We start from the raw sequence: 24646 nt of genomic DNA on the forward strand, positions 1-24646 counted from the left end.
ATTGCAAACTGTGTTTCAGAATTTGCTCCGAGAAGAGATTAACCACGTTAATTTCATTCGTATTTTCACTTTTAGCTTTACATATCTTCTTGGATGAAGCGCCTTCTCCTTTTTCCAGAATGTTCTGTTGCTCTGTTAGCCATATTTGGCCTCGAATAATCGATAATACATGTATTAAACTGCGAAGCTTAGTTACAAAGAAAGGGCAAAGGGTAGCACTGTCCTATGTTTAGTCTCCGTCTTTGTTATCTTGTGACATCTTTGGCCTCGGAAAAGCTGCCACGTAAATCACCAGTTTCTTACCTATTTTTGTTGTTAAACCACTCAACAATATTTGCTCAATTGTAGTTTTTTCTTGGCTTTAAGGCGTGGTTTTTCTTCGCTTTAAGTTGCCTCGTTAATGGTCACATTTTATCGCTTTCAAAGAATGCCACGGCACTCCAGAGTTTGGCAATATCCTTTTTGCTTGGCCATTGACGGACTCTGGCATGGTGTATGGATTATAATTGCTAAAAGTCGTTTCTTTTTCAATATTTTTGCAGGTCCTTTTCAGTCTTTCCTGGTAAGCCGAGAACCTCAATTCGCCGAGATTTTTTTCCACCTGTTCCACGCATTTCTGCCACCACATTGAGATTATAACTCCTCCTGATAAGACTCTGACCTTAGTTTAGCCTCACATTTGTCTATCTTCTAATCTTTACGCCGCCTGATGATCCTTTTCCATAGTATAGGCCTCTTCGTGGCGAAGAATCGATGAGATTTTGGGGATTGAAAAGAAGCTCTGCTTACAGGGAGCGGTCGATGACGATCGTCAAATTATGAAGACATGAATTGAAGGTTGGTGGCGGTGCATGTAACCGCGTCTAAAGTTCTTAAGGCCTATAAAGCTGTTCATCGAATTAATTCTTTATCGGCTCTTTAGAAGCTTACCAGTTTGAAGCCATACAAGGGCCAGTCGTTGGTTTAACTTCGACGAACAGTTCCATTTACTCAAAACATTGCCTGTATTCCCTTATTTCCATTCATTTCCCGAATTTAATTTGTTAGCCATTTCTCTTTTGTCTACAGATATAAAGCAATACACATGTTTATTTTTTTATTGCCATTTACGGGAATTGAAGGAATGAAGGTGTTTTCAGAATTCGCTTCGAAAAGAGTTTAACCAGGTTAACCACGTTAATTACAGTCGTATTTTAACTTAGGCTTTACACAATATCGTGTATAAATGTACAACACCCAAAAATTGTAATGTTTAAATATCGACAGAGTATTATCAGCTTTTGAAGACACCATACACATTCCTTAGTTTTGGCTATATGCCTTTTCGTTTTGGCATTTTGGGTTTCTGACATCGTGTATTAATCACTGCTGAAAATCTCTTCTTGGATTGCTTTACAGGTCCTTAGCAGTCTTTCCTGGTGAACTAATAATCCGTATTCGTTAAGAGTTGGTTCCACCTGTTTTCCGAGTTATTAGTCCTCCTGTGGAAACTCTGATCGTAGTTTTCACCCACACTCGCCAATTCTGACAAAAGCGCCATTGTCCTTTTCCGTAGCGATGGCTTCTTCGTGGTTTTAATCCATTGGAATCACTTCTTTTTAGAAATGGTTGATGACCATCCTCAAATTATCAAGACACCAAATGAATTTGGTGGCGGGATAATCCATATCAGTTAAATTCATTCCAGATAGTTTTGGGGAGCTATTTTTGCAAAATAGCATTCAACTATCTTCAAGGTTCGGGATGCAAGCACCAGTTAGTGTCTAACTAACGTTAAGAATCCACTACGCCTTATACATACCAATTTAGCTCGGTTAACAAGATATTTTTTTATATGGCCAAGCAAGAAAACTTAAATTCGCTTAATGTAGCCGGTTCGTACTCGTTGGTATTTTTCTTGTGAACGGCGATGAAAATTTGGACAAGAGAATGTCGAGATCATTGGCAGGCCTCTTTCATCGACTGAAAGAATATTCTAACAGGAAATTAACCTGGTGGTTAGCCTAGTAATATTCCTTTTATTGATAATCAAGATATTTTCCTTTTTAATTCGTGAATGCAATGAACGACTTATCGCGGTCTGCTAGAGATGGGAGTTGCTAATTATAAATTAAATTAAATTTGTGTTAACTCTCTTGGTAACCTGGCAATTGTGTATTAAGTTTGAATAAAGTTCAAAACGGCGGATGAATGTGGACAGAGAGCTACAAAGGGCTGGTTTCCCGAGTTGTAATGCGAACGTTTGGATGCATGTACATCAGGAGAATACGAATATTTGTTTCTTTCTGGAAGGAAGGGCTGTTCCGAAAACGGGAGTGCGGAGTGCGGAGGCGGAGTGCGGAGTGGGAGGCCGAAAATGCGGAGTCTGTAAAAAAATTAAAAAAATAAAAAATAAAAATAAAATAAAAAAAGTGTGATAAAAAAATTAAAATAAAATGAAAAATATATAAATATTAAACTAAATATTAAAAAAATAATACACATTTTTGCACAGCTTCGCCCGAAGCAGTGAAGCGGATCGTTCAGACCGCGGCCATTTCTTGTTAAATTGAACCTTGCCTTCAAGGCGCTAGTTTTCAAGACTACAACTCATTCACTCTGTTCACTAAATTAGGAGAGTTTTGATTTTTGAAAATAATTGTGAGGTATCGCACATAGTGTACGTTATTTTCAATTAAGTTGTAAGAGAATGCCTGCACAGCTGCATACCATTGTGACATGGAAGGATATGTATGAAGTGGATTTTCCGTTCCATACATGTTACTTGCGACAATTGATTGTTGTTTACAAGAAACAGTTAGCCGCGTTAAACGGTTGCGTTTTTACTTAAGACATTTATATCTCCAGACAATAAGTTGCCGTTATTGTTTTGTTTTTGTTCATAGTTAGGGAATTTTCCATGCACTATGTATGGAAACACACGAGAATGAAAGCGTTTTTGTGTAAACAACGAACCGAGACAGGACACAACCCGATCAAAATAACATGACCACAAAGATATGTAGAAAAGAAAGATGCAAGCTTGACAAACCATTACCAGTTATCACGATTGTCTTGACACAGACGTGTTCCATGACACCTGAAATAAACGGTTCCCAGGTTCCGAGTTCCCAGCGAAAAAAACTTACAACAAAATATACAGAAGATTCAACAAAATGAGTCACAGATGGAGATCACGGCACAAAGGCGATTTTTGGATTTTTTTTTTTATTTTTTGCTTTTTTATAAAGTGCTGCGGAGTAGCGTATCGTTGTTGTACATTTTTCTTTAATTTGAACTTCGTCTAGCATAAAAGGCGGAGTTGAAAAGTGCCACGTTGCTGATGTTTTTTAGAGAGTTTATTGTACGTGGAAAGCAGGGAGGTGCTTTGTAAAAAAAAAATTTGAATTTAAGAGAGACCAAAAAAGAAATTTTTTTAATTCGTGACGTGACGACAAAATGGCCGCGTTCGTCCGCTTCATCTTCGGCTATTTTTTTTTTAGTTTATTTTTTTTTTTTTTTTTTTTTTTCACACTTTTTTTTTTTTTTTATTTTTTTTTTTTTTTTACAGACTCCGCATTTTCGGACTCCGCACTCCGCACTCCGCACTCCGCGTTTTCGGAACAGCCGGAAGGAAGTTTTTAAGCGAGGCCAGTGCTCCAATCCACATTTACACACAACGCAACGGAAAGGACGGCCGAGGGAGCATGGAACTTGCACGCCGATCAATAGCTTAAGCTTATTTCGAAAGCCGTCCGCGGATATAAAATTATCAGGTCTTTCATATCAAATAGTCGGTAAGTAATAATTCAGGCTATAATTTTCACTACAGATTGGTCTCACGCAGTAAGATAAAGATATGCGTTTCGAAACCATTAAAGATATAACTTAAGCTTAATTAAGTAATGTTTAATAAATGAGCAGCAGTGTTTTATCAAGTTTAAAACACGAGGCGCAGCCGAGTGTTTTAGACTTGATAAAACACGAGCTGCGAATTTATTGAACGGCTTAAAAATCTTCTGATGTTGATAAACTCATTCTTGCACTAATATTTAGATTTGGGGTTATTTTGGGCTAGAAAATTGGACGTAAAGTTTAGCCGTGTCTTTATCAGATATAAAGACACTCATTAAATATTAATTTCTTTTGTATTTTCTTTATGAATTATTAATGAGTTTTTTAAGCTTATATAACTGGCTTGCCCCGGGTGGCTTGCTTTGCCTTTCGATCTATCATTTTGCACGTTCGTCAAGTTTTTGTTCTAGTAATATTGTATATTAATTGCTGTCTCACTCTCGTTTTCTTGGTAAACATCCACTGAGTGCTATAGAATCTAGGCATTCAAAGAAAGATAACATTGATTTAAAGATCGAGACCCAAAAACTTCAAAAAATACCGGTAATAATATCGTTTAAACCAGTTTTTAATGAGCATAGAGCTTAGATGATAATAAATGTCTAGTAAAAGAACAAACTTTCTTGAAATTGATTTGTATTGTACATTTGTAATGCTTGAAAGTACAAAGTTACTGGTATTAATTTGTTAATGAATTTTTCAACTCGACTATGTTTAAGTGCATGTTCCTTTGGGCAAGGGTGGGAAGGGGGGACCGGGTAGGTAATTGAATATAACGAGTGATAATTTGTTCTAGACACTAAAATCCCTAAAATGTAATAGCCACTAACAACAGTAGCCTTAAGGTAGTTTTCTGTACATGTGATATCCTACGCCTCCTCCTCCCTACTACCCTCCCCCCCATAAAGCATGCATTCAACTCAGCTGAAAAAGAACCTGGCTTCATGCCATACTAAGACAATCAAATGACTTTTTGATGGAATATTGACCCACGCATGACACTACAAGGGAGCAAATAAACAATATTCCCGAACAAAAGTCGTTTTATTATCAATATTTTTAATATACAAGGCCAATTAATAACATTGAGATAGCTAACACATTTCATGAAGTTAACATTTTCAATAACAGGAGTACTTCGTTGCAATGAAAATCTTACACAATAATACTGCGGCCTATGTCTTATTTTGTAGTTGTAGTACAAAAGAGCTAGCTACAGTGTTTCTGAATACTTTACAAACTTACATTTTCCAATTGAACTTGAAATTCCTACAATACTTAAGCTAAATTAGCTCGACCAGGGATACACAATTCAAGTGAACGATGTTTCGTTTCTCGCAAGACAACAAGAAGTTGCTCTCTTTGTCTTTTCCTTCGCCTTGTGCATTTGCTTCTAGATCCGATTTTTTTGGCTGCATTTTGTCCCATTTACAACAAATAGACTTTGATGTTCCTTTTCGAACACAATTCGTTCAGTAAGAAACTGTCCGAGCCTGCGTTAACTTCAAAGCTTGCTGTACGTGTACGGACCTGAATGGTTTTCCCGCGTCAATAAACCTAACCTGATTGGTTAAAATTAACCAGATGATGAACCGAGAACCAATCAGCTGTAGGGCCGCTAGGAGTCATTTGATAATAAAAGGTGTTTTAAACATGTTTCAACTATCACGTTTACAAAAATTGTTATTTGTCAGCAAACATTAAAAATTTTGGCAAATTCTGGGCTGACGGTTTATAATACCACATTCACGACTTTGCTCAATGAGCATTTGATTGAGAGTCTTGAGGGCATGGTTAATGCAACCTGTCATATTTGGTCGCATCGTTTGTGGTCTTATCGATCTTTACAACACTCAAGATGGCGGTCCATAAACGCTCGCACCAAAACGAGGTAGGCATAATTATCAACCGTGCGAAATAAAGCACGTATATTACAAATTCTTCTGCAATTATTCACAAAATCAATCATTGGATCCGGTGATTTGTTAATTCACGGATTTTACTGACAAGCTTGTTAACTTTAATATCAAAACCAGCTAAATGTGTTGTATTATCGACTTTGCAAAGGCAGGTATTCCAATTCAATGAAAGTTTGCTATTCATGTTTCTCTCAAAATCGAGGACTGAACAGTCTATTTTGTTACAGGCACTAAATAAAAAATCGGACATAGCCGTTCTAACAACAATTATTTGACCTAAAATCCTCCCGAAGACTTTCTTTGAAAGGACGCCGAAGGGAACTCTAGATTTGAACAACTCCCAGCCAGAATATTAAATTGCCACAATAAGGTACGACACAAGATAATTTATACTTTATTTCGCTTTAAACATTATCCTTTAGTTATATCAAGTAACAAAAACGTATTTGCACTTAACTTATTTCCCTTTTCTTACATAGAATTTACATCATAACATAATACTAGTACAATACTGTTGGTTTTCCTTACTAAAATGATACCTATTGTTTGAATAAAGTTAAAATTTCTGACAATTTTTATTATTTGTCCGGTGATTGCATTTCTACAAATAAAATTCAACAAGCAACATTCAGTCAAAAATTAAAAACGTCTTGAATTTGTCTCAAGGAGTGAGTAACCAAATTTTTAAAGTTATCAGGAAAGTTACCCTTTAAGGCATTACTTCGCGGATATTGTCCAACACCCTGGACATGTTTAGTCTTCGTCCCTTGATGTCCTGCTTCTCAGTCAGCCATGTCTTCTCTTTCGTATCGTAGTAGCGATCCAATACGTTCAAAGACCAAGGTATGTTGACACTTTTAAGCTCAGTTACAAAGAAACGGGCAAAGTTTATCACTTCGTCCTCGTTTAAATCTCCGCCCTTGTTATTTTGTGGCATCCATGCACCAAGGTACGTCTTCAGGCCTGAGTCTTTAGTGAAATTAGTTGCCTCTTCAATTGCATTCTTCACATTTTGTTGGCCTTCAGGGACACCATCTCCTTTCCAGTATTTCTGCCCGCCTTGCTTTTTGTTTGGTCCTGAGCCATAGACGTGCCACTCTGCCATGATATATGAATCATTGCTGTAAATTGATTCTTCGATGTCTTGCAGGTCCTTAGCAGTCTTCCCTGGTGAGCCGAGAATCAGAATTCGCTCAAGGTTGTTGCCACCTGTCTTTCGAATCGCTTTCACCACGTCTTTAGTCCATTGATTGTATTTGTCCGTTCTTTCGCGGAGACTTTCGCCACAGTTTTGCCCACAGTCGTCTACCCCCAGTTCTGTAAAGAGATTGAAACTCAGTTTATGATCCTTGTTTTTTAACTCCTCTGCCACAGCTGTCCACCAAGCCACATAAGCGTCGTGATCCTCCTCTGTAGCGTACGCCTCTGCCTTGTGGTGAATCCACGAGATAATTGGAATCACTTTGTGTTTCAAGCAGTGATCGACGACGATCGTCAAATTATTAAGAAACAAGGTGAAGTTGGTGGCGGAGTAATTATAAGAGTAGAGGTCTGCCCTGCATCGCAGCCGTAAGTTCCTGAATCCTTTAGTACGGACGTCTATGATGTTTTGCTCGGAGTATTTCGTATTCGGCTCTGCTGACTTGAAATAGTTTGTAGAGAAGCCAGGGCCAATCAGCTTTCGGTACCATCCTGTGGAAATGGCAGATGGCTCCACTGCAGTAAACAAACTGACGCAGAACATGGCAAAGGCTAGAATGACGGTGCTTCTGGCAAACATGACTGCGGGAACGTGATAAGGCTTGGATGTTGCCTGACGGCGTGCTAATGTCTCAGGCATCTCCTTGCTGAATTTAAGACAATCTGATGAATCAAATATCAATACTCAGAGGTAATAATATTACAGTTAGACAAACTAAGAACTTGTGACTTTAGCGTACTTATTTCAAAACCAGAATCGGTATTTATAGAACCGGCCCCATCGGAGTAAAAGCTCTTAGTCAAGTAAGTCAAGCTATTGCTAGAACGCCACACATACCAGTCGCCGGCTCTTCGTATCAAGAAATGGTTTATTGTTCCGGCTCAACTTCTCACATTAAGCATTAAACAATAGTCCTTTTGTTCTTGGTAGCGCTGAGGGACTTTGGCCGAAGCTAAGCGGAAAAGCTCGTGACTAATCGGAAAATTTTCTGTATGACAATTTTGCTTCACTGGGGGGAGTGGGTAGCGTAAATTTGCACTAGTCAGGTCAATTTTCACAGGTGTACCCTAGGGAAAATTTGACCGGAGGTGTGCCCGTCGGACTGATTAAGAAGACGAGAGTCAAAAAAAAATATCGCTATGTGTCTCATTCAGACCACCTAAGTCTGAATAAAAAACGCCTGGTATTACTCGAAGTACGAAAACAACCACGCTAAACTTTTTATTCATACTTGTGAAGGCGCGAAACAACGCTTTGAACATGAAAGCACGCTTAACTTTTTAATGATTCTTGTGAGGACCCGAACCCACGCTTTGAACACGAAACGTTGATCTACTGTTTATTGATACTTGCATTTGTGAAGACCCAAACCAACGCCTTGAACACCAAATTTTAACTTTTTATTGATACTTGTAAAGACGCGAACCAACGCTTTGAACATCATGAAACCTTAACTGAAGATGCGAACCAAGTTGAACGCTTTGAACACGAAACCTTTCTTAACTTTTTATTGATACTTATGAAGACCCAAACCAACGCTTTCAACACTAAACTATGGCTTTGGTTAACTTTTTGATGACACTTGTGAAGACCCTAACCAACGCTTTGAATACGAAACCTTGCGTAACTTTTTATTGATACTTGCGAAGACCCAAACCAACGCTTTGAACACCAAAGTTTAACTTTCTATTGATACTTGTAAAGACTCGAACCAACGCTTTAAACATGAAACCTTGCTTAACGTTTTATTGATACTTTATGAAGACGCAAATCTTCGCTTTGAACACGAAACCTTGCTTAACATTTTATTGATACTTATGAAGACGCGAACCAACGCTTTTAACACGAAACATTGCTAATTTTTTTTACTAAAAGAACTAATTAATCCGAGTGACGGCGTAAAGGCACAGTGCGCTAAAACGGTGCATAAAATTTAGCATCCTTGACTACTATATTTACAAGTAAAATATCCGCAGCCATTAAAATAAACACATAAATATAAAAATATCATATATGAATTTTACTTTTTTAAAGGATTTCTTCGAAGCTTAAAAGGGCTAAAAACGATCGATCTTCTCAGGATCGGTCAGGACATGTCATGCCTAATAAATCATTAGGCTAAAAACATCCATAGGTTTCCTCACTAACAGAATCCAAGAAGAAGAAATTCTAGCATGAACAGTTTTCTTTGACTTTGTAGAAGTACGATTTTGCCATAATTTTTTTTATTTGCGGTCGGCTTTGCAAGAGTAAAATATGTTTTGGAGCCTTGTAATTTGCAAAATGAACAGGAACGGTTTTGAGTGAGAACTATCCTCATGAACTCGTTTGGCATGGCTTTAAAGCACGAAAACGCAAGCAACTATACTAACTAGATCAGTGTTAATATTGCAAAACTTGCCACAAACATGACTCACCGCAGTGGGATTTTCTCGTTCAGGTGTTTTCTTCTTCTGTAATAAGCCTTCGTTACTGGTTAGCTCTCTGTGAAGAACTGAATGCAATCGGTGGCTTTCTATGCTTTACGTGGCCCTCGATAGTATCGATCAAATATAAAATTGGCATATGTCAAGAACGAAAATTGTGTTTAATTGCTGGTTTCAGCCATCTAGACTTACTGGCGCCAGTTGGGCCTGCAAACAGCGCATGCTTAGTTGCATTCACCTTCCCATAAATATAGAATTTTCGCCGAGTTAAAAAACTGCAAATTCTCACTTATCATATAATCTTCAACAAAAGTATAAGCAGCCATAGAGAGTGTGAATACTAGCAGTTATTTTTGTATTCTGAAACGCAAATTTAAGGCTAAAACAAGGCGAAAATAACGCTAAAAAAATCCATTTTCTTAAAATAAATTAACAAACGCTACGAAGTAATGATGACGAAGCAGGGGTGTCAGTTGTTACCTACGAATATCATTAGTTAAGTTCAGAAGGCTTTTGTTGACATCTTAAATTCAAGGATACATAACGTGACTGTTTAAAAGCACATAGTAAATGAAAAGGACAGTTAATGTCAACTAAACTGACTTTTAAGGAAAATACTTTCTCCTAAGCAGACGAAACGTTTATCTGAATTGTCTCACATGACATGGCGCTAATTGCTCACCATTACAGATCACGAAATGAGAAGGCGATCAATGTTGTTTTTCTAACGAAACCGGGTTTAGCGAGTAATTAATTATTTGAAATGAATCGACTATTTGGAAACTAGGAAACTGTTTCATGATTGCAAATTACAATTTTTGGAGCGTGGCGATATTGGTTTTGAGTCGATGCATTATTTTGGTGAATTTCTGATAAGCTGATTTTTTTCCCATAGCAACATATTCCCATTTTACAAAATTTAAAAGGTCTGTAATTGATCCAGTGCTTTGTTTGCTTTACAGATCACGAAATGAGAAGGCGATCAATGGTGTTTTCTAACGAAACCGGGTTTAGCGAGTAACATTGAATTTCAATGATACATAACATGGCCGCACTTAACAAACGGTTAATACTGCAAACCGAGTCCTAACTAACAATGAATTTGGTATAAATGTGACCCTCCACGGGAAAACAGGGACAAAGGTGAAAGCACGCTCACAACACGCCTCCACTTTAAAACAAAATATTTCGAATTTTACACGATTTAAGCGTGTTCAGAAACTTGCCTCATTACTGATATTTTTTGTTTCACAGGACACACTAACACAATAAAGCGTGCGCAGCAGAACAAAGAAACGTGCAAAGCTAAAAACAAAAGCTGCGTGCGAAATAACACAACACGCTAAGTACGCGAAAAAAGCACACAAAGCATGACCAAGGCAAAAATAATGGAAATAATTCTCAACCCATTTTGTCAACTCTACATTGGACTCGTGAAATAAAGAAACAGAGTGATGTAAATGTCTGTTGTGAAATGGTTTATTGAGCCGATAATGCTTTTGTGTTTGCTAAATTTTCGGTGGTTTCGAATTTTGTTCCTCGGTTGGCTCAACAGAACCTCGTCTTTGCAACCGCTTCAAACAAATCCTTTTCTAAGAGCAGAATTTGGGCTGGCAAATAAACGTGGCCAAGAAGACTTTATGCCGCTTACTCTCGTCCGAATTTCTTACCAGCAAAAGGACGTTGGCCAGCAGCTATCCTGGGAAAAAAGAAAGTTTTCATGCACGGAAAGCGAAACATCAGTGCGCGATGGAATGTTTTATAACATAGCGCGTGCAAGCCCCATCTAATTCCTATTGAGTGATCATGATGTGTTTCGTTATCTACGCACGGCCGTGCCGTATATAAGATGACGTGTGCATTTGCAGTTAGCTAAGTCGAGTTTTATAGCTGCAAGTTCCCGTCGTTTACTCTGAGTTGGCTATAACCACTCGTAGCCAACAAGAGTGAATGGAATAATTGTTTTATTAACTATAAATCTACTGGATATTTCATTTTGATGTAAACGAGGTGTTAGTGTGAGGAAACGAAAAAATTTGTGGCACGGTGTTCACTTCTTGAATTGCATGAAAAATGCGAGGAAAGTGAGTGTGAGAGTTTTCCCCCGAAGAATTTCTCCGAACAATCACCTCCAAAGTCGTCTACGCATCCTGGAAAATTGTGAAAACAATTAAGGTTTAAGGAAAGACCCGAAGCAATAGTTATTGGGGAAATTATTCGTCTTGTGCAAGCCGGACGAAGCAATGGTTAACAGAATTTTGTTAAGCCGGCGACACACTTGGCAATTTTATTCGCCAAAAGTGCCCGCCCGGTGGAGCGATTTCGATTTTCGCCGATCGCCGCGACCGGCGTATAAAATGGCTGATATCTGGCATGAACTGATTGGCGATTAAATTTTGCGGCATTCGCTGGCGATCAAATTCGCTGCGATCGGCGAATAAAATCGCCTAGTGTGTCGCGGGCTTAAGCTTACATGTTTACGGCCCCAGGGCTGTCATCAAGACTACTAAGTATTTTATTCATTGCTAAAACCGAAACGAAAGTGAGCTGATAGTCAAATAAATTAATTGATGTATGAAAGGACAAGTCAAAGACTAAAAGGTAATAATAAGCTTTTATTCACTTTATATTATTATTATTATTATTTAACATCAAATCCCGCTTTTTATTTGTTGTGAAGACGGGAACTAAGGGCCTGTTTACATGATTCCGGAATGACTTTCGTTCCGGAACGAGTTCATTCCATCCCCACACATTTCTCTGTATCTGTTTACATGATACCGAGACGAAATTCAAGTCATTCCGGAATGAGTTCATTCCGGTTTTCATTCCGGAATGAAAGTTTCGTTCTGGAATGACATTTCATTCTGGTATCATGTAAATACAGAACGAATTTCGTTCCGAGATGAAATTGCAACTCATGAAACCGCATACGGACTCCTCAGTTTGAATTCAGAGCGAAAAAACGTAATAGCATTTACTGTTGAGCCCAAAAAAGCAGCTCTATGGTCAAATTACTCGTTAAAACTGCAGATACGGCCATTAATGGCCACAAAAACGTGTTTGCGCGAAACATGCGCCATCTTGTTTTGATCTCGCGCGAAACATGCGCCACCTTGTTTTGATCTCGCGCGAAAACCGCGCACGTGAGAATGCCTTTGGTTGAACCGGTCGACTCTGTCATGTAAATGCAGAAAGAACTTCATTCTGGAACGAGTTTCGTTCCGGAATAAAAGTCATTCCGGAATCATGTAAACAGGCCCTAAAGCTTTCAACATCAAATCCCGCTTTTTATTTGTTGCGAAGACGCGAACTAAAAGCTTTGAACATGAAATCCCGCGTTTTATTTGTTATGAAGACGCAAACTAAAGCTTTGAACATGAAATCCCGCTTTTTATTTGTTATGAAGACGCGAACTAAAGCCTTTAAACATGAAATCCCGCTTAACTTTTTATTTGTTAGGAAGAAGCGAACTAAAGTATTGAACATAAAATCCCGCTTTTTATTTGTTGTGAAGACGCAAACTAAAGCTTTGAACATGAAATTCCGCTTTTCATTTGTTGTGAAGAGGCGAACTAAAGCTTTTATATTATTTTACATTATAAGCTTTTATTTATTTTATATTATTATTATTATTTAACATCAACTCCCGCTTTTTATTTGTTGTGAAGACGGGAACTAAAGCTTTGAACATGAAATCCTGCTTTTTATTTGTTGTGAAGACGGGAACTAAAGCTTTGAACATCAAAACCCGCTTTTTATTTGTTGCGAAGACGCGAACTAAAAGCTTTGAACATGAAATCCCGCTAAACTTTTTATTTGTTATGAAGACGCGAACTAAAGCCTTTGGACATGAAATCCCGCTTAACTTTTTATTTGTTATGAAGAAGCGAACTAAAGCATTGAACATAAAATCCCGCTTTTTATTTGTTGTGAAGACGCGAACTAAAGCTTTGAATATGAAATCCCGCTTTTTATTTGTTGTGAAGACGCAAACTAAAGCTTGGAATATGAAATCCCGCTTTTTATTTGTTGTGAAGACGCAAACTAAAGCTTTGAATATGAAATCCCGCTTAACTCTTTAGTTGTTATGAAGACACGAACTAAAGTTTTGACCATGAAATCCCGCTTAACTTTTTATTTGTTATGAAGAAGCGAACTAAAGCATTGAACATAAAATCACGCTTTTTATTTGTTGTGAAGACGCAAACTAAAGCTTTGAACATGAAATCCCGCTTTTTATTTGTTGCCAAGACGCGAACTAAAGCTTGGAATATGAAATCCCGCTTTTTATTTGTTGTGAAGACGCGAACTAAAGCTTTGAACATGAAATCCCGCTTTTTATTTGTTGCCAAGACGCGAACTAAAGCTTGGAATATGAAATCTCGCTTTTTATTTGTTGTGAAGACGCGAACTAAAGCTTTGAACATGAAATCCCGCTTTTTATTTGTTGTGAAGAGGCGAACTAAAGCTTTTATATTATTTTATAATATAAGCTTTTATTTATTTTATATTATTATTATTATTTGTTTTTTTTTTGTTATGAAGAAGCGAACTAAAGCATTGAATATGAAATCCCGCTTAACTTTTTATTTGTTGTGAAGACGCGAACTAAAGCATTGAACGGAAAATCCCGCTTAACTTTGATTCGTTGCGAAGACGCAAAGTAAGGCATTGAACATGTAATCCCGCTTAACTTTTTATTTGTTGCGAAGACGCGAACTAAAGCATTGAACAGGAAATCCCGCTTCACTTTGATTCGTTGTGAAGACGCGGCATTGAACTAAGGCATTGAACATGAAATCCCGCTTAACTTTTATTTCAGATGTGAAGACGCGAAATAAAGCTTTAAAAATGGAATCGCACTGAACAGTAGTAAAGGGCGTCGGTTTTGGCAGTAGGTTCTAGTACGGTTTTGGCAGAAGGTTCTAGTACGGTTTTAGTAGTGTTCAAATTAGGATTTTTTGGAAAATCAAAATCATTAAGCATGCAAGAGGTCGAACTATTTGTGACGTCATAAGTTTATCACGCAAGGGTGTCACGTATCACAAAAAGTCACAAAATTATATTTTAACATCTCTTTAATCTCAAAAATCTTAGTTTTACAAGTTGAGTGACCAACGCACAACATTATCAATACTATTTTCAGAGCACGTGTGTCTTGTCCTATTGAGCGTATGCATGGAAGTGTGTTTTGCGAGGGACTTATTCGCACAAGAGTTCGCACAAGAGTTCAACGTTCATGTCGTCCTGCTCGTCCCAGGCCACATTTAGCTCTCGTGACATTTCTTCCTCTTCCTCGTTGTCCTACTGAGCGTATGCATGGAAGTGTGTTTTGTGAGGGACTTATTTACAGTTCGCACAAGAGTTCAACGTTCATGTCGTCCTGCTCGTCCCAAGCCACATTTAGCTCTCGTAACATTTCTTCCTCTTCCTCGGCGGGGAGTAGGTATCCGTAAGGGTACGAAAAGTAATCCTTCGTGTCTACAACCCGTTTGTAGCGCTTGTAGCGCTTGATTTCGGTTAGTGTTTCTAATTGTTTGGTGTTGACATCCCGTGTGATCTTGTGTGGGTTGAAGACTGGGATTTCTCGTGGATCTGTTAGTGGGTCAGATACTTCGCGGATGACGTTTTCTTTGAGGAATTCAAAGTTAAGTTGTTCTCGGCCTCGAGTGTTTAGGGAAAAACCGCGAACCTTACATTCCACTTTACCGCGAGCCGTTCGATACCCGTAATTTTTTGGACCAACGGATGCGAACTCAACGATGTGATCGCCGTCTTCTAACTCGTACGTAAATTCGCGTAGGTAATCTCCCAGGGAAAACACTTCTGGCCTTCTTGACAGGAATAAATGATCGAATCTGTGTCGAAATAAAGCACTTGGCCGGGTTCCAACTGACTGAGACCCTCTTGGAACAGTTTGAGCCGAGCCTAACCTTTTGTAGAAGTAATGAGCCAATCAACTGCGAGATCCTGAACTGACCAATGAGAATCTCGCCCCATTCTTTTTCGTCTATGAAGTAAGGGGGATGGGGGGTATCCCCTACAGTAACGTGCCACGTGATTATAGTCCAATGAGAAGTCAAGGGATGGGGGGTATCCCCTACAGCAACGTGCCACGTGTTTATGGTCCAATGAGAAGTCAAGGGGTGGGGGTATCCATTACAGTACCATTACTCACTCGGTCGCGCTCAAGAATCACGCAACAACAGTTTTTAATCACAATGCATTTTTATTTCCTTATTTCCTATTTACAAAATTATAATCACGTCGATATTCCATAAAGCGTAACCACATGATCGCTGGGAACTGAAATTGGGTCTACTTGCATTTTCCCAGAACCTTGGTCCCAGGTCCCATCTACTGATAACCCAAAATGTCCCATTTCTTCTTCTTTTTTACCACGAAGTCTTTGATTGATGCGTTCCTTGTTCTTTGCGTAATATTGTCTCCATTGCTCGTTGATCCGTTCCCTATATTTTTCACGGTATTTTCTTTGGTAACCGCTCACGCGTTCCTTGTTCTTTTTACGATATTCTCTCCGGTTCCTGTTGATTTGTTCCCGCTTTGTTTCAAGACGGGCTTTGATAATCACAGCATTCTCTTTACGCCATCGTTTCTGCCGGGCTAGGATTCGCTCCTTGTTCTCCGCATAATATTTTTTGTGGTAGGCACTTCGGATCATACGCGTAGCGTTCTCGCCGCCCTCTGGTAAATGTTTGGAGCAGTTCATCTTGTGCTGTGTCTTACAAATAATGAGTGAAACGCTTCAACCACACTGCGTTAAAGGAGTCCTGTTATTGGCTTATCCAGTGTATCACTCTGAGGCTTCAACCTCTTCTTCACCTTCTTCATCATCCGACTCGTTGGGGACTAACTTCTTTGTCATGACTCTGTTTAACAGAAATTTCCGCTTTTCTACTGCTGACTCGGCTGCTTCGTCAAAATCCATGTCGTCTTCGTTAATGAAGCGGTGAAGAGTTTTCATGACCTTACGGTGTAGTGTGTCGCGTTTGATACGATGAGTCCATTTTAAACGCTCTAAGTAGATCCTACGTAGTCTTCTTCTGCTAAGGGGTAAAAGGGCATTGAAAGCGGCAGTCTCGGCATAGTCTCTGGTTTTACCCTTATCGAGAAACCGTTTGACTTCAGCCATGAACGATTCTATGAGATCTTCCCCCACGTTTCTACGCAACGGATCCCACGGATCATAGTCAGTGTCATCGTCCTCCGCTTTTCCTTCCTCTTCGGAGCTACTGCTATTCTCCTCTTCCTCCCTTTCCTCCTCTTCCTCTTCAGGATATTCTTCCTCTACATTTTCTTCACCGCTTCCACCTTCTGGCTCGGTGTCAAATATATCTGGTGCACGATCTGCCATTGTCTTTTTCTCCTCGTCAACGTTTCACCCAAGACAGCGTGCTTCAACTGAGTAAGAGTCGTTTGAGATGATTTCTAATATACAATTTCTGTTAGCGTTCAAGCGTCCGCCACCTTTCTTCGATACCAGCGTGGGTATCCTTTGTGCGTCAAGAGGTGGCTAAACACCCGTCTAATGTCATCGCTGGCTGGGTGAAGATCCAAGGCCAAGTACCCAAAGGGTCGTTTCGCTACTTTTTGGTACACGGCCATGATGTCTTGCCAGTAGATGGGAAAAGCTTGTAGCAGTAAATTCCTCATAGCTAGTTGGTCGCGAGGATTTTTGAAGGCTATGATGTAGTGAGCATTTCCTGGAAATACTCTTGGCGTATTTACCAGGTGGGAAAATGTCTTGACAAAGAAACAGGACGGTGATATTTTGATGATGAGAGTGTTTGGTGAACAAATCCAATAGCTCTTTATCTTCACTTCCCTCTGTCATTAGATCGTCCAACACAAGGAGTTCACCGTTCGGAAACCATTTTCGCAATTGGGAGGTCGTAGGAACACCCTCGTGAAAATGTACCCCAGCCTCTTTCATGTCTCTGAACCCATCTTGCCAGGCCCCGTAACAATAATGAATGGTCTCAGGAGGTGTACTAAACAACTCTTCTGAATGATCCAAAAGTAACGACTCGGTAAAGCAAGTCTTGCCACAGCCAGATGGACCAACGACCAAAATACTCGGCAGAAACGATGGCGTAAAGAGAATGCTGTGATTATCAAAGCCCGTCTTGAAACAAAGCGGGAACAAATCAACAGGAAAAAGCCTTACGAAAGTTATCCCTAGATATGGTCTAAAAGTGTTGTATTTTTTTCCTCACTGTGTGTGAGGAAAAATTATTTTAGAACACACAAACCATGGTGATTTTTACTGAAAACAATGTTAAAAAACGTGTAAACAAGTTGTTCAAGCATTTAAACGTGGTCTGCACGCCTTCTTGAGAGCAATTTTCACCTACGTTTATCTAAAGCCTCAGTGGCTGATGCACGAGCGGGTAAATCTAGAATTTATACGTGCTGCTTTGTTATGTAGAACTTGAAGTTGTGTGGGATGAAATGAATGTTAAAATCACCAATAATCACTTTGTCGAAATTTGAGTGAACTCTAGATAAAGAGAAATTAAATTGTTCAAAAAAAATCATCAACAGGTTTTGTTTGGACGTCGATTAATAGCGTAGCTCCCACGCGCCGAAGGCGCGTAGCGTAGCTCCATTGGTAACATGCGGGTACAAGGGAACAGACAGGGCAAATGGTATCCTATCGAACCGAGAAATTTTGGTTGTCGCGTACGTACGTCCGTCCGTACGCACGGATTAGGCCTGGGAACGAGCTAGGCTCCAGTGGCAACCCGCGTCTTTTGGCGGGAAAAATCATTACTATCAGGCCCTCAGCAAATAAGTTTTTTAAAAACGATTTCTACTCAGCTAAGCTTATATAGTAGACGGTTTTAAACGCGAGGGAAAAAAATCATTCTTAGCTCTTGTTGACAATGTTAGAATTACATGAAGGGGAGACTAACTTGAGGAAGTCCGCTGTTGGCTGTCCGGCTCGTCTGGATTTATCAGCTTCTAAGCGAGCTTATTTTAAACTTGTGCATGGATTGATTTGCCAAATGTTCTGGTTCATACGTGATAAGCTCTTGGGAAACGGTAAGGTGAACAGCAGAATTTTGAATATGGTTCAGAGTCAAAAGTCAGGAAACAATCTCACAGCATGCCGATTTACCAAGCGTACGCATGAGTTCACTACTAAGCATGAAGACTCCGCGATTGAAAAGCACACGAAGGACTAAGTTTTAAAGACAGCTTATTACAGATACATTATTTCTGGATATATTTCTCGTTTCACCCGCGATGACAACCATAGTTAGTAGAGGAGTAAAGATTGTGGCCGATCGAAATGGAAATCTTCCAAGCTTCTTGGTGAGTTTGAAGCAAAGACGGTCAAAGACAACATTCCTTTACGAAAACAAGGTGAGCTATTGATGTTCATTTTTTTTAACAGATTAGAAAAGTCTTTGGTATTTAGATTAACCAGCATTCAACCTAATACATTATTTTTAAACGAAGCTGGGTTCTAGCTCTCAGTCGTGTACCGGTATGTCAAACAAGGACATAGACTAAGTGAACTGAAATTCGTTTTGTCTTAAACACGAATTGTATATTCAAAGCATACCTTACTTCTGGTTTTTCCTATCCGCGTTAATTTGTTTATTCTGTAGTTAAATCACCGAAGTAGGAGAGCATGCATGCATGAGAGCATGAGCATGAGAGTCTTAGCGAAATATAGTTTCTCCATGACCTCTGTTATTTTTCACTGAGAACTTTGCGTAGTTTTCCTTATTTTAAAATTTTTATAATATGAATGTTATGAGTGAAAACGTTTTGTGAAAGTTTTGTATTTCTTATCTGATAACAGCCTTTCTCAGAATATTTATTCATATTTTTTATAACTTACCGTATTTAATCGATTAAACACCTCCCTCGAATAAGCGCTACATGTTAGAACAGAAATATTAATAAACGTCGCCCTCGAATAAACGCCGCATCATGATCATGCGGCATTCATTTGAATAACAGACTCGGAAAGCAAATGCAGTAATAATCAAGCTTGAGCAGGCCAAAACAAATATTTTTCTTGATTGTAACAAGGTTTTAAGGTATTGAAATTGACTTTTCAGGCATGTACTAAAACATGTTTCTGTTTTTTTTTTAAATTAAAGTGTTCAGTTACCATACTATTGTTTACAAGAAATAAATTGAATTTTAAATGAACGGCGCCCTCGTATAAACGCTTCCCTCTAATAAACGCCGCACTCGAATCACGAAAAATAAAATAAACGCCGTGGCGTTTAATCGAATAAATATGATACATAAAAGAATATAGCACAGATTCTAAAATGTTATGCAAAACATCATGAAATTTTCTTAAGTTATAACAACCAAACTGATCCTGAAGTTATAATGTAGGATAAGGGCTTGGAAAAAAATAAATTCCAGATTTCCCTGTGGTTGACAAGCAGCTCTCAAATTTTGCTTGCCTAGGACTGTGCATGATTGTGTTTCTTAGTAAACTTGTGACTGTATAATTTACATCTAGACGACTTGCCTGGGCCTTTTAACCTATTACGCAAACAGGCATGAAAAATTAATTGCTTGACAGAAAAATCTACTTGCCCCAGACAATCAGAGGGTACTTTTTTAGCCCTGTGGCTATGAGCATTGCTTTCTTGAAGGTTGCACATGACTTGTACAATTCTTTAAGCCTTTCAAAGTTTTCCAACTTAAAGCAGTGACTAAATCAAATATTTTTGCCAATTTTTTTCTACAAGAGAAGTAGGTTTAGTTTTTGATCCTGAAAAAAAAAATAAGTTCAAAATGGGCCTGTCTGCGATGACTCGAGGATATAATTAAAAGTAAATAATACATGTACAACAAGTTTTTTGAGGTAAATTCAGTGAGAAGTATTTATAGAGGGTGTAAGATGCAGTTTGAAGTTGTCATTTATTTTGGTAAATCTGTTGTCTTTCTAAAACTTGCTATGATAGGATTTCCATACTTTTTGCCAGGATGCAAGTTATAGAATTTTACAGGTTTTTGATATGTATAAATTTTGTTTTCAGTGCAGGGAAAACAGCCAAGGGGTGCAGTTAGTGAAATTGGTGATGCAGGTAATCATAACATTAGTGTCAGCTTATACCTTTCTTTATCTAGATATTAAAGAAGCTCCATGACACATTAGTGCATGAAACTTGTTTTTCAAGTGTAAAACTTTTGGGTGTGAAAAATGGTATGTGTTTTAACCCCTTGGTAAGTTTACATTGTATGTTTCCCTAAAATCCTCGTTCAATTGAGGAATTTAATATACACAATTTATATGTAACAGCACATGTACATAAAATGTTTTTATTTTTCAAGAAAAATGTTTTCGTTGTTCATACAATGCACCCCTTCCCCACCATGGAGGAGGGGTATGAGGGCAAAGACCCAACAAGATCTGCTACCTGACCCGACAAAATACCGGAATACTTGTAATGATTTTGTGGGAGAAGTGCAAATTGACCTGTTGTGTTTGAATTCCTTTTGTTAATACCTTAAACCTTAATAGCTAATAAGGTCAAGCCCTAACTTAACAGAAATTGTCTTGTTGTGGTACCAGGCAAATGTAGAAATAGAACTTAAACTCAGCTGAAATTTTACGTGAACACAAAGACTTAGTAAAATTTTAGAGCTGCTTAGGCCAGAAAAGCCAGATGGGCTTGTTGATGAGCCGGCTTAGTGTTTTCTTAGCTACCGTATTTTCTCGAATAAACGCCGGACCCCGATTAAACGCCGGCTTCAAATAAACGCCGGGTCCCTGAGGCCAAGTTTTAAATAAACGCCCCCGGCGTTTATTCGGGGTCCCGGCGTTTAATCGAGGTCCAGTGTTTATTTGCGTCGATCCAATAAGTGAAGATATTCACTAGAAAAGCACTTCTATGACACGTACTATATGGTATACGGCTTTTGTTATTTTAATAAATGCTTTACGAACAACTCTGGCGTAACATTAACTGCGGTTTATGACGTACAACAACACAAAATTGAAAATATAGCAATGTTAGACAATGTTCTGGCATGCTCTTTTTGTTATGACTGACGCACTCTCTTTCTTTTGTTGTAGTGCTCGCTGTCGCTAAAATCGCTAGGATCCCTCCAGCGTTTGTTAATCAGTTGTTTTAGCCTTAACTTAAAAATGATTGAAAATTTTACTTCATAAATAAACGCCGGACCCCGATTTAACGCCGGCTTCAAATAAACGCCGGGTCTCTGAGGCCAAGTTTTAAATAAGCGCCCCCGGCGTTTATTCGAGAAAATACGGTATATCCCTGATAAAAGTTTTAGGGAGAATATGTAAGCTTTCCTGGGCTTAATCACAGTACTTTCAACAGCACCTGTCAGAGATAAATATAAGAGTCTTAAAAGACACATCATTTTGTAGGGAACCCTTGAATTAAGCCGGTGTTTCACACCCCAAAACATTCATCAAAGCCTCGCCATGTGCCGGGTCTTATTGATAGCACTATTAGTGTCTTCAGTAGTTAAAAAAAGGTTTTCCTGACACACTCACTCTGAAAGGACTTTTTGGTTCTAAACATATCCCCCAACACATTCCCTTGCCCATGCAAAAATTGGAAAAATAACTCTCTTTTTTATGTATCTGTATAATGTTCTGAATAAATTAAATTAAAATTATAAATATTCATTTGATGTCAATGATCATCAACAAAATGGTATCTGTTATTTTCCCTTTTTCAGGGTTAACACGAGTAGCAGAATTTCCACAGAGAGTTGCAGACACAGAGAGAGATAAATGAACAATCAGAATATATTATTTCTTCATTGCATGTACAACTAACACTTACCGTATATACTCTGTGTGAAAACATACAATTTATGTAGTCAGGTGTAATTTTAAAGTTAATGAAATAGAGCCAGATAAGGTTCAACCATGTACGTATTTCTTAAGGGATCTCTGACAACCCAATATAGATAGATAGATGGATAGATGCTTTATTAAAACTAAATTGCAACCCAAGGGTTGAATGATATAGTTTTTACAAAAAAATTACAATGGTTAAAAAGGTTAAAATTACTTATATACACAAAATGAAATATACAGCTATAAAAAGTCAAACATTTAAAATTTGAGCGCATTGCTAAAATAAAAAAAATATAAAAATCATCCGGCTACCCAAACATTTGTGGGAGGTGTGGTGACCTAATGGTTATTGTGCTGGACTCCGGATCGAGCGGTCCGGGTTCGAGACCTGGCCCTGGCACTACGTTGCGTTCTTAGGCAAGACACTTTACTCTCATAGTTCTTCTCTTCACCCAGGTGTATAAATGGGTACCGGCTTATTTACTGCTGGGGGGGGGGGGGATTAACCCTGCAATGGACTAGCATCCCATCCAGGGGGAGTAGAAATACTCCTAGCCGCTTAATAATGCGTCAGAAACCTGGTTACGCTCCAGCCTGATGAGCCACTTGGCTCAACAGCAGGCTTTACCTACCCAAACATTTAATTCCCAGTGCCCACACTGTGAAGAACAGTATTGATCATGATAATGAGATACACAGTTCATCAATCTCTAAATTAATATCACATGTTGCAATACAATAATAACTGATGAAATATATGTTGTTCATAGGCAAATTTTTACTTCATCACCAAAGGCAAACTCAGTCATTAAATAATAAAACATTAAACACAGCTGTTTCGTTTTGTGGGTGTGTCTCACAGATCAGTTATTTGTTGTTAAGCCTTCTGTTTCAGTAGAACTAATTTAATAGCCATATTTTTTTCTCATGCTTGCATGGTTTAATATACAAGCAAATGCATGGTAAAATTTTTGCCAAACAATCTATACAGACTATACCTGAGTTTAGGACTTACAAACAGTATGTCTGCCTCTCCAGAATTTTTCTTAGTTTACATGCAATTAAGTAAAGTGAAGACAAGCTACATGCAAAACTTTCCAGTTGTATGCTTTGTACAGCTATAACATACCAGTTATGGTGGGTGTATGGATATTTTCTAGAGCAACGCTTTTTAACCGGGCGGGGAGACTGGGCCGGCCCGGTTCATAAATCGCCCGGAATTTTTTCGTCGTCGTAGTAGTAGTAGTAGTAGTAGTAGTAGTAGTCTTGTCGGTAAATCGTTCCAGACCCGCTCGGCCACTTTCTTGGCCAGGATTCAAATCACGCACCCTGATGTTTACTCGGGAGAAGCTATTAAATCACTCTCCTATTTAATTTTATCTAATACCCTCAATTCTCTAAGCGTGAAATATATATTTTTTTTATTAAGCGTTTGAGTATGGCGGGTTTTTTTGACACTCCAACTTTTTTTTTTTTTTTTGAAAACTGCTACGTCTGTCACGCAATGATTTTGCAGCAAGCTTCACGCATAACTGCTTTTAAAAAAGGGCTGGTAGCCAGAGATGAGCCGGATTTGAAAATGCTCTTCATTTAATAGAAAAAATTTGTCCATTTTCATCCGTGTACAGTTGAGCCGGCAAAGTCGCTAAGAGACGATGAATGCAAGGAATATCTTATTTTTTTCTTGATGTAAAAGCTTACTTACACACTTCCCAAGACTCAGTCAACAAAATGGTATAAGTATTAGAATAGATGGTATTGTGAAGGGACCGCAAAGCCAGCAAGTAAAACAAATGGTTGCAAAATGAATGCTTGCGCGGGTTTAATACATTTAATTCTCCACCATGCAAAATTTCACTTTGAAATTTTCTAAATCTTTTTCCTTTTAAAATTTTCTTGACCCATCTGATAAAACTTCATCTAAAACGTTTTCATGTTTTTTTTTTATTTTTTACGTTTGTTTTCCTTTTTAGGCTTTTGAAACGAACACGACATCTATTTATAGATTGAGGCACCATGTTGATGTTTACATATTTGCGTTATTTGTCGTAGTAGTTCACTCGGCCGCTTTCTTGGCCAGGATTCAGATCCTGCACTTTTGATATTTACTCAGCAGGAGCAATTAAAATTTTATCTAATACCCCGATTTCTGTTAAACGTGAAAGATATATTTTTGTGTTTTTATTCAAGCTTTCGACTCAAGCGAGTACTGGAGTGAAACGGTGATTGTTTCGACAGGTCGCTGAGGTCGAAGCTTTTACATCAGTCACGCAATTTTTTGCAGCAAGCTCCTGCATTTAAACGGCTCCAGACTCTACTTTGAAGATGCTTTTCATTTAGCAAGAATTGTGTCCTTTTGTCTATTTCCATCCGTGTACAGTTGGGCCGACAAAGTCGTGTGTCACAGACGAAGAATTTTACACAA

General features: G+C 38.5%; 2 protein-coding genes, 1 long non-coding RNA gene and 1 pseudogene across 5 annotated transcripts; 1 reads left to right on the forward strand and 3 right to left on the reverse strand.

Annotated features, from left to right (window-relative positions):
• Positions 1-6131: 6131 nt before the first annotated feature.
• Positions 6132-9474, reverse strand: LOC144644556 (uncharacterized). The gene is made up of 2 exons (XM_078504071.1): positions 9372-9474; positions 6132-7616 (listed from the first exon to the last, which is right to left on the reverse strand). Exon 2 carries the CDS (start codon positions 7591-7593, stop codon positions 6463-6465), a length of 1131 nt encoding a protein of 376 aa, XP_078360197.1. The 5' UTR covers positions 7594-7616; positions 9372-9474; the 3' UTR covers positions 6132-6462.
• Positions 9475-16145: 6671 nt separating this feature from the next.
• Positions 16146-16829, reverse strand: LOC144642054 (uncharacterized). The gene has a single exon (XM_078501052.1). It carries the CDS (start codon positions 16756-16758, stop codon positions 16198-16200), a length of 561 nt encoding a protein of 186 aa, XP_078357178.1. The 5' UTR covers positions 16759-16829; the 3' UTR covers positions 16146-16197.
• Positions 16830-16856: 27 nt separating this feature from the next.
• LOC144639893 (uncharacterized) lies at positions 16857-18621 on the reverse strand (annotated as a pseudogene).
• LOC144644568 (uncharacterized) lies at positions 18199-23034 on the forward strand. Of its 3 annotated transcripts, XR_013569140.1 has the most exons (4): positions 18199-18773; positions 20423-20470; positions 22098-22630; positions 22889-23034. It is a non-coding gene; the product is annotated as an uncharacterized LOC144644568 (long non-coding RNA). The 3 variants fall into 3 exon arrangements; XR_013569141.1 differs by lacking the exon at positions 20423-20470; XR_013569139.1 differs by lacking the exons at positions 22098-22630; positions 22889-23034 and having other exon boundaries at positions 20423-20662.
• Positions 23035-24646: the final 1612 nt, after the last annotated feature.

This window comes from Oculina patagonica, chromosome 2, assembly GCF_052425735.1.
Source record: "Oculina patagonica isolate OP01 chromosome 2, crgOcupat, whole genome shotgun sequence".
Taxonomy (NCBI): Eukaryota; Metazoa; Cnidaria; class Anthozoa; order Scleractinia; family Oculinidae; genus Oculina; species Oculina patagonica.

Excerpts from the sequence above, each read along its gene's own strand:
- LOC144644556 (XM_078504071.1), bottom strand. The coding sequence starts at position 7,593 with ATGCCTGAGACATTAGCACGCCGTCAGGCAACATCCAAGCCTTATCAC.
- LOC144642054 (XM_078501052.1), bottom strand. The coding sequence starts at position 16,758 with ATGGCAGATCGTGCACCAGATATATTTGACACCGAGCCAGAAGGTGGA.